The sequence below is a fragment of the Macrotis lagotis genome, chromosome X, assembly GCF_037893015.1.
Source record: "Macrotis lagotis isolate mMagLag1 chromosome X, bilby.v1.9.chrom.fasta, whole genome shotgun sequence".
NCBI classification, from domain to species: domain Eukaryota; kingdom Metazoa; phylum Chordata; class Mammalia; order Peramelemorphia; family Peramelidae; genus Macrotis; species Macrotis lagotis.
Genome location: NC_133666.1, coordinates 668654559 through 668668631, shown reverse-complemented (window position 1 = coordinate 668668631; position 14073 = coordinate 668654559). Strand labels below are relative to the sequence as shown.

The following is a 14073-nucleotide window of genomic DNA, read 5'->3' as shown; positions in this document are numbered from 1 at the left end:
TCAGGAACATATTTAATTGGAGAGAGACCCCTGGTCTATAGTCTGGAGCCAGATCCCTTTGGTTCCTTGTGTGGGGATAATGGGTGGGTAGAGGAGGCAGAGGAGGAGTACAGAAATCAGCAGAAAATAATTACCCAGTGTGGTCTGTCTCTTTTCCATAGGAGAGAGATTGAATACATTGGCACTATCTCCTGCGTCGGGTTTATAAAAAGTTTCAATGTCAATGGAGAACTTCTCCACAAAAGGGCATGTGTACCTGTGGGGGAAAAGAAGACAATAGCAGGAGTGAATCTCCTAGTATGAAGGATCTGAACTGCAGCGAGGGAACTGAGCAGGGAGGCTGGGCCCAGAGGCAGACCAGAGGGTTGGGGAAGAGGCAGCTGCTGCAGAGCAGGTCTTTGGATCTGAAGGAACCTCACTTTCTAGGGACACAGAACTTAAGAGTTAAAATCTAGCAACGGGCATCCATTCTCCTAGACTCTCCTCTTCTGGAAAGGTGAGTATAAATGGTGGAGCCAGCAGAGGGTGGAGCTATGCGGATAGGGTCCTGCTTCTAGGGAGAGGCTTCTCTGAACCAGAAATCCTGACTCTTCCTTAGGGTCCTACTGCTCCCAAGGTTATTTGGGCATGATGTGGTAGCAGAGTTAATGAGAGGTTGGCGCCTGTGGGGGAAGGAGGGAAGAGGTTTCCATTGCCACATGGAGACGCCAAGAGCAAGGAGATCATTAGATCATAGATATAACCTGCCAATAAATAACCACAAGAATAATGATAAGCAGCTAGCAGTATAAAACATTTACCACAAATATACCATGTATGGTGGAGATTTATGGACCTGAAAACATCAGTCCATTCCATGGGAATTCTTACTAACTCCCTGGATTCTGGGCCTAATAATGAAAGCTCCCTGGAAAGAGATAGGTCACTCCAGGGCAATAGTGGCATTGGTGTCTTAAATACAAAATCCCTACAGGATAAGATGGATGATGGCACAGGACATTCACTTCAGGGAACTTTTCTGACCTAAGGGGTAACATCTCTCCCTTCTACAATAATCTGTGCTTCAGGTTCTGACATTTTGTAGTTCCACATTCTGTAATCCAAGGTTCCTCTCAGTTCTACCATTCTTTGTTCTATGGGCTCATCAAAACCTAATTTTTTTTTTTGAGGGGGGAGACAAACTTGCCTAGGGTCACACAGCTAGCAAGCGTCTGAGGCCAGATTTGAATTCAGGTTCTCCTGATTTCAGGGTGGTCCTCTATCTACCTAGCTGCCCCTCAGAATCTAAAATTCTCCAATGGATTCTACCTGGGCCAGTTGAAACTTCTCCATCCAAGTTAGAAGTTCAACTGAATCACTCTCCTGCCTCTATGTAGGAATCTTCTTCCTGTTTGGGGTCAGTAGACACCTTTTCAAGACAGCAGCAGTTAATAGCTTGACAAAGAAGAGGACTGGGCCACTGATGTGTGTGTGGAGGCCGGGGGTGAAAGGCGACCTCTGGTCTCCAGTCCTAAGGGCACCCACCTTGTCCTGGTGTAGGGGTAAGCATTCCAGGATTCCTCTTCCACCCGCAAGGCTGCCTTGGGCAGGATAGAGCGAAACCAGCTAGGGATGTGCATACCAATATGGTACACCTTGTGGGTGTACTGGCCAGCGCCCCCTGGCCCATCGGTGTAGGGTCGGTTCTCCAGGATCTCCACCCCGCTGCCCTCACCACATGTCTCCTCTCTGCTCTTTTTCTGAAAAGACACACAGGTATGAGTTAACATGTGACTCATCTCCAGAGCTTGGGTCCATCTCTCTGGCAGGCGGGCAAGCAGGCAGGCAGGAGTCAAGGGGTTCCTGGGGACCAGGAAGCACTTGGGAGGCCTCAAGAGGCTGGTAAGTGGCTGCTGCTTCCTGGAAGAATTGTGCCGCAGCTCCCAGGCACCGCTCACCCAGGGGAAGTCGAGTGGGCTTCTGAAGTGGAGTGCTCATCAAACCTGATGCCACACACATTAGCACAGTCTGGCTGGTAGAGAGTGGAAGACTGAGATATGGCAGAAAGTCCTGAGGAAAGGGGACCACGCCTGTGGCTGTGAGGCTGATTTCTGTGAAGATAAACCCACAGACACAGAGCACAGGATTTGGAGTTGGGAAAGGTCTTTAACCATGGAATAACTGAGGCCTTGGGAGATTAAGAGACTTATCTAAGGAACACATTGTGTAAATTTAGAACTAGAATGGACTTTACAGACCATCCAGTCTAACCCTTATTTTAAGATGAGGAAATTGAGGTCTGAAGAGATAAAATGAATTAACCATGATTAAAGAGTATCAGATGGTGCAATGGAGACAGCTCTGGGGTCAGGAGAACGTAGTTCAAATCCAGTCCCAGACCCTTACTAGCTGTTTGACCCTAAGCAAGTCACTTAAAAAAAAAGTGTAAGTGGATGGTCCAGGGTTAAGGAAAGTCAACAAGCCTTGGTCTGCTCAGTCATTGGGTCTCCCCAGGTAGCCTTCATCATCTGTGGACAAGTTTCTCCTTCTGCCAGCATTGAATTCAGGGCTCCCAAGCCTGCTGCCTCTGGGATGGGTTATTGCTGCTCTGCACTGATTTTCCCAGCATCATGACAAGTCACAACATTTATAGCACAAATTGCCAGATGACGTGACCAAGATGAGCCTAGTATGGGTGACTTGACCACAACTAAGGGGCCTGGCACCAGTCTGAGAGGTCATGGACATGGGGGATGGGGTGGGTAAGAGAGGAGCTGTCCATGCTAGGGAGAGGAAGACAGAGGGCCTTGTTGGGGCAAGAGCTGGGTGAGGAATGTCATCTACTAAGCAGGTTGCTGGGAGGCTCCAAATGCTCTGTCAGCCTTAAAAGCACTAGAGCCTGGTGAAGCTGAAGGTGGGTACCTTCAGGGGTGTGTGTGTGTGTGTGTGTGTGTGTGTGTGTGGAGAAACAGGAAGACAGCAGGGTTCAAGAGGAAGGAACAAGAGGGCAAGGAGCACTTTTAAAAACAAGAATTCTGGAGGCAGTTCAGACTGTTGAGAATAGATGCTTTTATTCAACTAAAAAAAGGATTTATTTCATCCACCTATATAACAGTCCATAGAAACTGAACATAAAGGACAAAGTGGCTAGTGACTTCCTTGGTTGCAAGGCAACTAAGCAGGACCACTTCTCTCTGAAAACTACTAAATTCTTACTGGCATTATTTAGTCATTTTAGCCATGTTCAACTCTGTGACCCTGTTGAGGGTTTTCTTGGCAAAGATACTGGAGTGGTTTGCCATTTTTTGCCTCCGGATCATTTTATATATGGGTGGAAGTGATTTGCCCAGCATCACCCAGCTAGTGAGCTCTTGAGGGCAGATTTGAACTCAGGTTTTCCTGCTTCCAGGGCTGGAGCTCTCTGTAATAGCTGCCCCCATAGCACATAGTAGATGCTTTACAAAAAGCTAAAATCCTGACTATTGGCAAGAGGAGATAAATGAGATAATGATAATGACTGCTTCCACAGTCCTTAAAAGTCTGGAAGGTGCTTTCTCCTTCCATTATCACGGGTGGGCCTCAGATTGGTATGGCAACCCCATTTTTACAGATGAGGCTCAGGGAAGGTGATAAGCCTACCTCCAGGAAGCTCAGGTTTTTGGGATTCCCAGTTTAGTGCCTATCCAGAGAGCTTACAAAGATTACGTCCCAGCATTCCCTTCCCCAGAAGTTTTGAAATTACAGAACTCCTTATTCCCAACCACAGATATCATCTCACCCAACTCTTATTGTTCTTAGAAGATCTGGGGGTCCTAAGCGGCCCACAAGTCTATAGGATGGAAGCTTGATGCAGACTCTTGAGTCACAATAAGGAGATGAGAATACCCACTGTACCATTGTCCCAGTCAGACCTCATCTAGAGAAATGTGTTCAGGTCAGGGCACAACAACTGAAGAAGGAACTTAAAAAGCCAGGTCCTTTTATTATTTTTTGGGGGGGAGGGAGCATATGAATAGCAATTAAGGAAACTGAGGAAATTGAGCACAGAGAAGAGGACTCTCAGGGCAAGGCAACTAAGCATTTCTTCTTTTTTCTTTTTAATAGGGCAATGGAGTTAAGGACTTGCTCAAGGTCACAGAGCTAGTAAGTATCAAGCATCTGAGGTTGGATTTGAATTCAGGTCCTCCTGACATGGTTCAGCACTTTATCCACTGCATCACCTAGCTTTCCCTAAGCATCTCTACCCCATTCGACTTTAAGCTCCTTGAGGGCAAGACCTGCTTTTTTTTTTTACCATTTTTTTTTCCTGTGCAGCATTGTAGGTACCTAATAAATGCTTATTAACTGTCAGTCTGACTAGCTTCCTCTGGTGCTGACAGGTGGGCTCTTCTGCTCTCTGCAAGGCTATCATATGGAGAGGGGACACAGTTGTGCAGATTGGGCCCAGAAGGAAGAACAGAACAATGTGGGGTAGGGTTGAGGCTGGACCTAGAGGAAAATATCTTTAATCCAAACTGCCCTAAAGTGAGATGGGCTACCCAGAGAGGGGTGGGCTTCCAAGCCTGTGAGATCTAAGCAAGGAATGACCACTCATTCAATGTGTCAACATGGACATTTCTTTTGAGATATTGCTCAGACTAACGGACCAGTGATGTGGTGATGATGATGATGATAATAATAATAATATTAGCTTTTATGCAATATACAATAAATATATTTTATATGATATTTCTATATTGCCTATTAAATGGGGCAGTTAAGCGGATAGATCGCTCGACCTGGAATCAGGAAAACCTGAGCTAAAATCTGGCCTCAGTCATTTACCAGCTATGGGACCCTTCGTCTACCTACCTTAGTTTCCTCATTTGTAAAATGAGGACAACAGCAGAACCTTCCTTCCAGGTTTGTTGTGAAGATATATACACACACACATACACACATACACACACACACACACATATATGTACTGGGTGTAAATCTGAGATGTCTGAGAATGAGGGGTAGCTCAGGTGGTCCAGCGGAGAGAGCCCCAGGGTCTGGTCTCAGCCACTAGCTATGTGACCCTAGACAAGTCACTTAACCCAAATTTCTGGAGGAGGAAGAGAAGGAAGAGAGACAGGGACAAGGACAGAGGCAGAGACAGACAGTTGGCAACATAGGAGCTCAGGAGAGAGAAGGCTGGATATAGAGACCTGGAAGTCATCAGCAAAGAGATGGAAGATGATGAGATTACCATGTGAAATAGGATATTAGAAAAAGCTGAAGAACCTCCTTAGAGTAAGTGAGGATAAGTGGACCAGAAAAGGAAGTTGAGAAGGAGCAGATGCGCCTCACCAAGGCTTTGCAAAAGATGTGAAGAATATGGGCTTGGTCAATACATCAGGTCAAGGGGAGCTGGTTTCAATACTATGGAAATGTGGGAGCCTAGCTCTGTCCCAAACACAGACAAAACTGGATGCTAGAAACCAGAACCCTCTAGAATGTCTTGGCCAGGGCTAGCCCAACCCATCCAGTCATCACTAACTTCTTCCTGGACCATCCTAGCTTCTCACACGCTCCCCCAGCATCCTTTGGTCCATCTTTGATAGCCCTAATCAGGATGCTTATTGCTAGCTTTTCTCTTGTACAGATGGTGATGTGATCCCCTATAGCTCAAATAATAACATTCAATTACTAGACTTCTTTTAAAGACTTCTATTAAAATGAATCTCCTAGCACTGGGGCATAAACACATGATGGAAGCATAACCTCCCATCAATAATTAGGGAATAATCTAACCCTATTTTCACAAGCCAAGGCAGTGGTGGGGGTTCCCAGAAGCAGTTGAAAGAGGCTTCCCATTGTTCCCACATTAAGAAAGGGGATGCAAGAGAACTGCGAGACTTTTCATCTCCTGAATGTTTTCTCTCTAGAAGAAGGCAAAGTGGGAAACCACTTGGAAAAAGTGGTAGAGTTGAGAGAGGTAGGTAAAAGTATGCTCAATCTCTGGCAGGGCTTGAGTTAAACCTTCCCTGGTTGAGATTTTAAGCATTGTTACCATTAGTGATTATCAATATATCAAAAACATCTATTCCTCAGCCCCTGTAAAATGAGGGGCTTGAATAATATTTGTATGGAAATCCCTTTGACTTAACAGGTTAAGCAGGGGAAAGAACAAGAAGGAAGGAGGGATGGATGGGATGGATGGCTTAGAAAATAAATTCACCAAGCATTTATTAGGGACTACTATATTCAAGACAATATATGGGAGATAAAGAAGTCAAATTGTGGAGGACTTTAAATAGCTCCTCTTACTTTTCCAATCAAAACAGTCATGCCTATAATCCCATCTTCCACTCTGGAACCTTTACACAGGTCATGCATTCCATGTCTCACCCACACCTAGCAAAGGCCTTAATCACCTCTGATAACAAGTACTAATGCTCTTTTGTTTTCTCTTCTATATACTTTGTATTTTGAAAGGAAGTGCAATATAGTAGAGAGGAGGAAGGAATGGATTTGAATCTCACCAGGCATACTTCTTAGCTATGATATATTAAAATAGTGTTAGTAATTCCATTTTGCCCTTATCTACCATTTTGTGAAGTGAAGTTTTAACTTTTTTTTAAGTTGTTGGATTTTGTGAAACTACTTACCCCTTTTCCCTCTGTCACCTGATTATGGTGAAAATCTCAGTCCTCTCCACCAATAAGAAATAAGGTGACTTAATTCCTACATTCTGTTTACCTTTTCATTTTCTTCAATCTATAATAACTATAGAACTCAGGGTTCGAGGTTCTTGTGTTTACGGAGAGTCTTGAACAAAAGTTTATTTAGCAATTGCATGCCTTACTAAATATTGTCTGTATGTAATTATACAATGTCTTTATTCTACCATAACAGTTATGGCAACCATAAAGGGATTAAAAATGCAAGTCTCCAAGGTTACAACTAATCATACCTTTGTAGATCTAAGCAGAGCACTCTAGGATGTTCCATTTGAAGGACTATGCATTCATGGACCTCCACTACATCTCTGATGAAGATATCTTAGGGACTGACTCTGGTAAGCCAATGGATAACCTTTGGCATGAGAACAGTAGAAACTTCCCATTCAGAAGGGGATGATGGGGGTGGCTAAGTGGAACAGGATAGAGCACTAGTCCTGGATGCAGGAGGACCTGAGTTCAAATCCTCAGACTCTTAATAATTACCTAGCTGTGTGACCTTGGGCAAGTCACTTAACCCCATTTACCTTGCAAAAAAAATACCAGAAGGGGATGACTAAGGATAGGGCTCTAAGAAGGGTGGGAGGGAAGGAGAGAGGAATAAGGAAGGTCATGGCACTCTTAAGAAACCATTTTGTAGGGAAAAATCAGAAAAGAAGGGTAGAATTTCAAAACAACTCAGCTGTTGATAACATCAAGCAAGAATTGAGTCTCACAGACTTTTAAACTTTCAGGGGGAAATAAGAAAAAAACCTTTGTCAATAAAGTATTTCTATGTGCTTGTCTTGTATTGTCTGTGTTTTGTATTCTAGTAAATCAAACTAATTTCTTCCTGTATTATAAAAAGCCAAAGGAAAAAGAATGTAAAAATTGAAAACTTTTCTGAGGAAAGGTAGTGTCTATCTGTCTGTATCTCTCTGCATTTCTAACTCTGGTCAAGAGACAGATAGACATAGACACAGAGACAAAGAAGGAAAGGAATCTTTACTCCCAATCTGCAGAAATTTAAGGCACTGTAAACTAGAGACTAAATTTCAGTTTGAATGTTTCCAGAAATACTGTTTTGTATTACTATTGCATTTTCTTCTGTGAATGATATAGCAAAATTTAATTATTTAGGCAAACTAAAACTAACAGATCATGTATTTTTAAACTTTTAAAAATCCCAAAGGCAACAATATTGCCATTAATTTGTTTTGTGTAATAAAAACATGCTAAATTGTAAAAGAAAAATTCAGTGAAGATCAGTTCTATAGATAGTATGGGACATAATTGGAAATAAAGAGTTGAAGAATTAAAAGAGAAGTGTTTGATCAAAAAGAAAAAAGGGGCAATTTTGAAGGGTTTATAGGGATATAAAAAGGAAAAGTTTAAACAAGTAGAGATAAGAGGAAATATGAAGAAAGTTAAGAAAGTTGTTGTCTATGCTGAAAATGTGAATAAAAGGCTTAAAAGTAAAGGGTTTAGAGATTTTGGAATATGGTTTCAGAAAGGGTTTTGATCTCATTTAGACAAGAAGGATATGAGAGACTTTATTTGGTTGTTCTTTATGACATGGGGAAAAAACAAATATCTGCAGCACCAAATTACTTGAGGATAGCATCCTTTCTTTTTTAACAAGTAGCTTTTCCTGCCTATGAGTCCTCCTTGATCTTCCTGGAGTTACCACTGAAAGGTCTCAGGGTAAAGTAAGGCATGTCCTTTATCCTTTCTTTTAAGTATGGGGGGGGATTATTAGTTTGAAAAAGAAAAAGGATTTGGTTCTTTGGGTGATTTAAAATGAAATAAAGAAAAACTCAATGGGAGCTAAGAGTGCCATCACTTTTAGAACATAAAATCAGAACCTTGGGAAAACTGAGATTGTTAAAGCATTGCTACCATTAGTGATTATCAATCCAGATTTGTTCTAAAATTAAACCATAATGCAGTCTCATTTATAGTGAGATATGGTCTTCTACTAGGATAATTATGGTATATCAGCACCTAATGCAAGTCTATAATACCTAAAACAAATTACTCCACCTCTATTTACCTCAGTTCCCTAATCTGGAAGAGAAATAATAATAAGAATAAGAAGAAGAAGAAGAGCAGCACCCATCTCCCAGGACTGTTGTGAGAATCACATGATTATAAAGTGCTTAGCACAAAGTCTAGCACCAGCACAAAGTCTGGCACCATTTAAAGGTTAATACAAGTAAGCACTCTATATTTATCTTAAAAGAAGATCAGTATAAAATGCCAAAAAGAATAAGATAAATGATTTTCTATGCAACATAATTTGGAAATGCATTTGGTTAAATTGATGTCACCTAACTGGTAATGAGTTTTGTTTAAGGTTTTAAATAAATATACGACACTGTGTATGTTATTGTGTTTCTCAATTTTTTTTCCTTATATTGTGAAATTTGGGAAATTGCCATATCAGAAAGCCAGTTAGAAAAAGTAATTTCTCCTTTAATTTGGATGCTATTAGATTACTGAGCTATTAAAAGAATGTGGTCAAAATGTTTGAAAATTGTTAAATATTGAATGTGGAACATTTGCTTTAAAGTGGATAATCATAATAACTTAGTGTTAGGAGAAAAGTTATACATTTCCTTAAGTTATCTGGATCTGTGAGGCTCCTTGGGACTTTCTACTTGGGCAAGGCCATAAGATCTCAACAACCCTGCTGACAGCATGTGATAAAATTCTAAAGTCCTTATGTGCTGGAAGCTAGAGTCACATCCAATCAAAATGAGGAAACATATTTGTTACTTTCATCTAATTTCACCTGACAATATTTCATACTAATTTCATCTGAGATTACTGTGATTAGTAAAATTCTGTTATTTGAGGTCAAGTGAAATCCTGTGGGGTTGCACTTTGAAATTGTTCTAAGCAATGATTTTAGGCATGATATTACAAAACCTATAAGTCTATCATTCAAAGGGAATGCCATGTGCTGCCCAAAAAGGGAGCATAGTCTGAGAATTGCTACTGGTGAATGTCTGTGTCTTGGAAAGTTGAGGGGACAATTCTGGTAGTCAAAGATAGGATTCTCTTGACTCAGTTTACCCATCATATTATTTCCTTTCTGAACAGCACATTTTCTGAGCCTGGCTTTTGAAAGCCTATGAATATTGTGGAACTTTGCTACATGATTAAGCTGGCAAATATGACTCGTGCCTAAAATCAGTTAGAGATACGGGAATTTCCCCCAAGTTATGGCATATATCAGGTCAGTCTATACCCTTAAAGGGCCAGTCCTTTTTTTTTTAGGTTTTTGCAAGGCAGTGGGGTTAAGTGACTTGCCCAAGGCCACACAGCTAGGTCATTATTAAGTGTCTGAGGCCAGATTTGAACTCAGGTACTCCTGACACCAGGGCTGGTGCTCTATCCACTGTGCCACCTAGCCGCCCCGGCCAGCCTTAATATCATCATAACCAAGTCCTTGTTTTTACTTTCATAGCAAATTTATATAATCAGGGCAGGTGAACAGTGTAAGTTTTGTCATTATAGTATTAAAACAAGTATTAAAGGTTTTAGTCTGAATCTATAGTTAATTCTATATTTTAAGTAACTAAGTAGAGTTCTTGAGCTTGCCATTCACTTGCTAATAGTTATGTAGTAATATATAAGATTAGGTATTGAAAATCGTTGGATCCAGGCTTGAGTTTTGTTGTCGTCCAGTAGAACCCCATTGATTATCCCTTCCTAAGGACATAAACCCGAACCTCCACAGAAACATCAAACAACTCACGATCACACCTTGGTGACCCTCCCAACAAAACACATCCTCCAGGAGATCTCAATGGCTTCCAATCCCTACAGAAACCATACCATCCCACCCCCTATATCCCATATCCTATAAAAAAGACTTGCTCTCCCCACTACCTACTGCTGGAGTCTGCTTGGACCTGGCCCATTATTCCTTCCTTCAATCAATAGCTATGCATTCACCTCCACTTATGGCGTAATCTTCCTTTTTACCAAAATTTAATCTTTTGACCTTTCAAAAAGAACTCACTTTTAAGAAAAAAATATCCTCAAAAGGAAGGAATAAATCAAAAATGTGTAAGTTTTCTAATTAAATGGAGTAGTAAACTTGAGAAAGCAATAGAATTTGACTTTTCTCTAAGAACTACATCTACATTTGCCTTGCAAAAACCTAAAAAAAAAGAACTACATCTATATATCTATGTGCATATATGGACATATATATTATATATAATACACACACACACACACACACACATATATATCTATGTATGATTGGTTTCCAAATGTTTTGAACAGGATAGACAGGCCTTGATTATGTTTAAGTAACAAGTTCTCAAAACTGGATTAAGAATTTTACATATAAAATTGTAAAGAAAGTGAAATTACTTTCCTATCTCTGTATGATAACATTAAGAAACAAAAGGGCTCATTTTCCCAGTCAGGCACACAGGGATCCTTTTAAGATTTTTCCTTCAGCCTGTTGAGACATTATCCTTCTCAGATAAAGTGTTCATATAAAGGTAGAAACAGCAAATGGTAGGTAAAAACCTATATTCTCCATAATTTCAGGTGAATCATAGATTCCAAGTTTGATGATGTTCTTTTAACTCTGTTAATAGAACCAGAACCCTAAAGCTTGAGATGATTTTCACCACATGACCTAATAATTGGAAAAACCAAATGTTGGAGGTTGTATTAATTTGTATTGAGTCTTTTGCTCACCACACAATAGATGTTTAATAAATGTTGGCTGAATTAAACTAAAGTCATTTGAGACTGCTAAATACATGTCTAAAACGCAACTCGTTCTCTTCCTCATAAGCACTCTGCAATTCCTAGCTTCTCTATTATTCTAGAAGACATCCCCCTCCTTCCCCAGGCTCCCATCTTAGATGTCATCCTTGACTACTTACTCTCTCTCTACGATCCTACTCCACTTGTTGCCAAGAACCATAGATTTTATCTTCACAGCCATCTCTTAAATAGGCTCCTGTTCCTCCTCTGCAACAACCTCCATTCTCTTTACTTCTTCCCTGGACTACTGAAATAGGCACTTGCTTTGTCTCCCAGCTACAAGTCTGCAAGTTTCTGTCCACTATAGTCCATCCTTGATTCTGTTTTCAATTATCTTCCTAAAGCACCTCTTCCCTCATAAAACTGCAATGGGGTTTTACCTCCAAGTTCAACAATTACCTCCAAGATCAAATATAAAATTCTTTGTTTGGTTGTTAAAGTCCTTCATCCTTTCCTACCTTTACTGTCCTTGTATACTTTATTCATCTCTATTGACTCTAAGGTCCAGTAAACACTGACCTTCTGGCTGTTCCCCACATTTAACAATGCTTGGTCCTGGTTATCCCTCATACCTGAAATACCCTCCTTTCTGCCTCCTGGCTTCCAACACATTTCAGTTCAAACCTTCTACCTAAAAGCTTGAATCTTCTCTCTGTTAACTATCTCCAATTTAATCCCTCCAGAGCTTATGTTGTTTGCATGTGGACTTCTCTATTAGAATGTAAGCTCCTTGAGGGCAGGGAAATGATGGCTGACTTGACTTGCCCAAGGAGGGGGTACAAATAAAAGGAGTGGAGGGAAGGGACTCTGAAATTGCACATGACATAAAAGTGTCAAAACTAACAGAACTGGCAAGATCATCTATTCCAATCCCCCCATTTTGTAAAGGAGGATCACTGATTCAGAGCTGGGGAGACCTTAGTGGTCCTTGCGGGATAAGGGATCTGTGGCCTACAGAGTACAAAATAACCAATATTTATTATAGTGGCCTTTTACATGTTCATGATGCTTCATGGTTTACAAAGTCACAGTGTTAAGACACAGATAACATAGTTACTCCCAATTAATAGATAAAGAAACTGAAGCTCCAAGAGATTGACTTGCCCAGAGTTATAGAGTTAATAAAGGTCAGATAACTTGCCAATAGTCACACTGCCAATAACTACGTGTTGGAAGTAGGATCTGAATCCAAGCCTCACTGATTTCAAGTTATAAGAAATTTAAAGCAGGAAGAAAAATTAAAATTCATCAAGTCCAACCTTCTTATTCTATTTCATTTGGTCTTGATGAGTCGAACTCATTCAGTGTCTTACCTCATTTTCTCCAATTTATTTTTACATGTATTCCTCCACCTCTCTAAACTGAACAATTTTTTAAAATTTAAGTCTCACCAAAAGCCATCAAATTCAATTGCCTTATTTTAAAGATGAGGTAATTGAGACAGGAAGAGGATAAATAACTTGCCCATGGCAAGTATGTGTCTGCGATGGGATTTGAATTCAGGTCTTCCTGACTTCCAGCTTCTTTTCTTTCTAAACATTTTTTTATTATGAACTAGAAAATAAGCAACAAAGAATAGCATTTCTATATGTAAAGAAGGCTAAAAAAAAGAATTAGCTATGAAACTTTCAATTTATTACATATGTATATATGTAAAAGAAAATTATTTGTAATAGATTCACAGTTTGGTATCATACATATATGCATAAGGAATAGATAAGTTAGGCTTCAAATCTGACTTTAGACACTTACAGGCTCTGTGACCTTGGACAAGTCAGTTTTCTCCAACTGTAAAATGAGGATAACAGTATCAACTTCTCAGGGTAGCTGTGAGGTTCAAGGGAGATGGGATCTGTAAAGCCCTTAGTAAGGAGGTGTTCTGTTAAGTGCTAGTTTCTATTACTATAATTACTGATGATGTTATTGCTATAAAACTGTCTTCCTGATTCTAGGTTATTGCACCCCTCAACTCCCTGATTTATAACCAGACTACTCAAGTATTCCTGATCCCTAAGAGAAATCACTTGCCCCCTCTGACCCTTAGTTTGTGCCTCTGTAAAAAGAAAGGAGGTCTGACTAGGTAGCCTCTGAACCCCAGTATCCTCTGACCTGAGCTTGCATCCCTATTCTGCCACTTAAGACTTGGGTCACCTGTGGCAAAGCTTCAATAGCTTTGGATCTCACTTTCCTACTTTTGTAAAGAAATGAAATTGGACAAGATAGGGTTTCATTAGTCTAATGTACTTATCCTAATAAAAGTGCATTTCTTACATTTCCTATCTCCTTACTGGGCTTGGCCTCCATCAGGATGAGGACTCCCAAACTCTTGCAGCTGTCTTAGTATAATCATGGTTTCCTGGGTTTGAATCGTCTGGGGCTCAGGATCCATATCATACACTCTTGGCATCCTCCTCCTTTCCCAATCTTGCCATGCCCACCCTCTGGGGCACCTCTATCCATAAACCCATTGGGATATAAAAACCACTGGCCTATTCAGCCCTGCTCTGGCTGGGGCATGAGTCAGCCTCTGGGTTGTGTGAGTGGCTCCTTCTCCATCATTAGATCTGACATCTAATTCATTACAAGCAGGAAGTATTCAGCACCAAAGAGA

The 14073-nt window shown here is 40.6% G+C and overlaps 1 protein-coding gene across 16 annotated transcripts in view; it reads right to left on the bottom strand.

Moving 5' to 3' along the window:
• PITPNM2 (phosphatidylinositol transfer protein membrane associated 2) overlaps nt 1-14073 on the bottom strand; it is a 261092-nt gene that overhangs the window by 58646 nt on the left and 188373 nt on the right. For all 16 annotated transcript variants that reach the window (XM_074205466.1, XM_074205472.1, XM_074205463.1 and 13 more), the window contains 2 exons: nt 1525-1739; nt 135-256 (listed from right to left, as the gene is read on the bottom strand). In XM_074205466.1, the coding sequence (XP_074061567.1) occupies nt 135-256; nt 1525-1739 (337 nt within the window). The remainder of the gene's footprint in view (nt 1-134; nt 257-1524; nt 1740-14073) is intronic.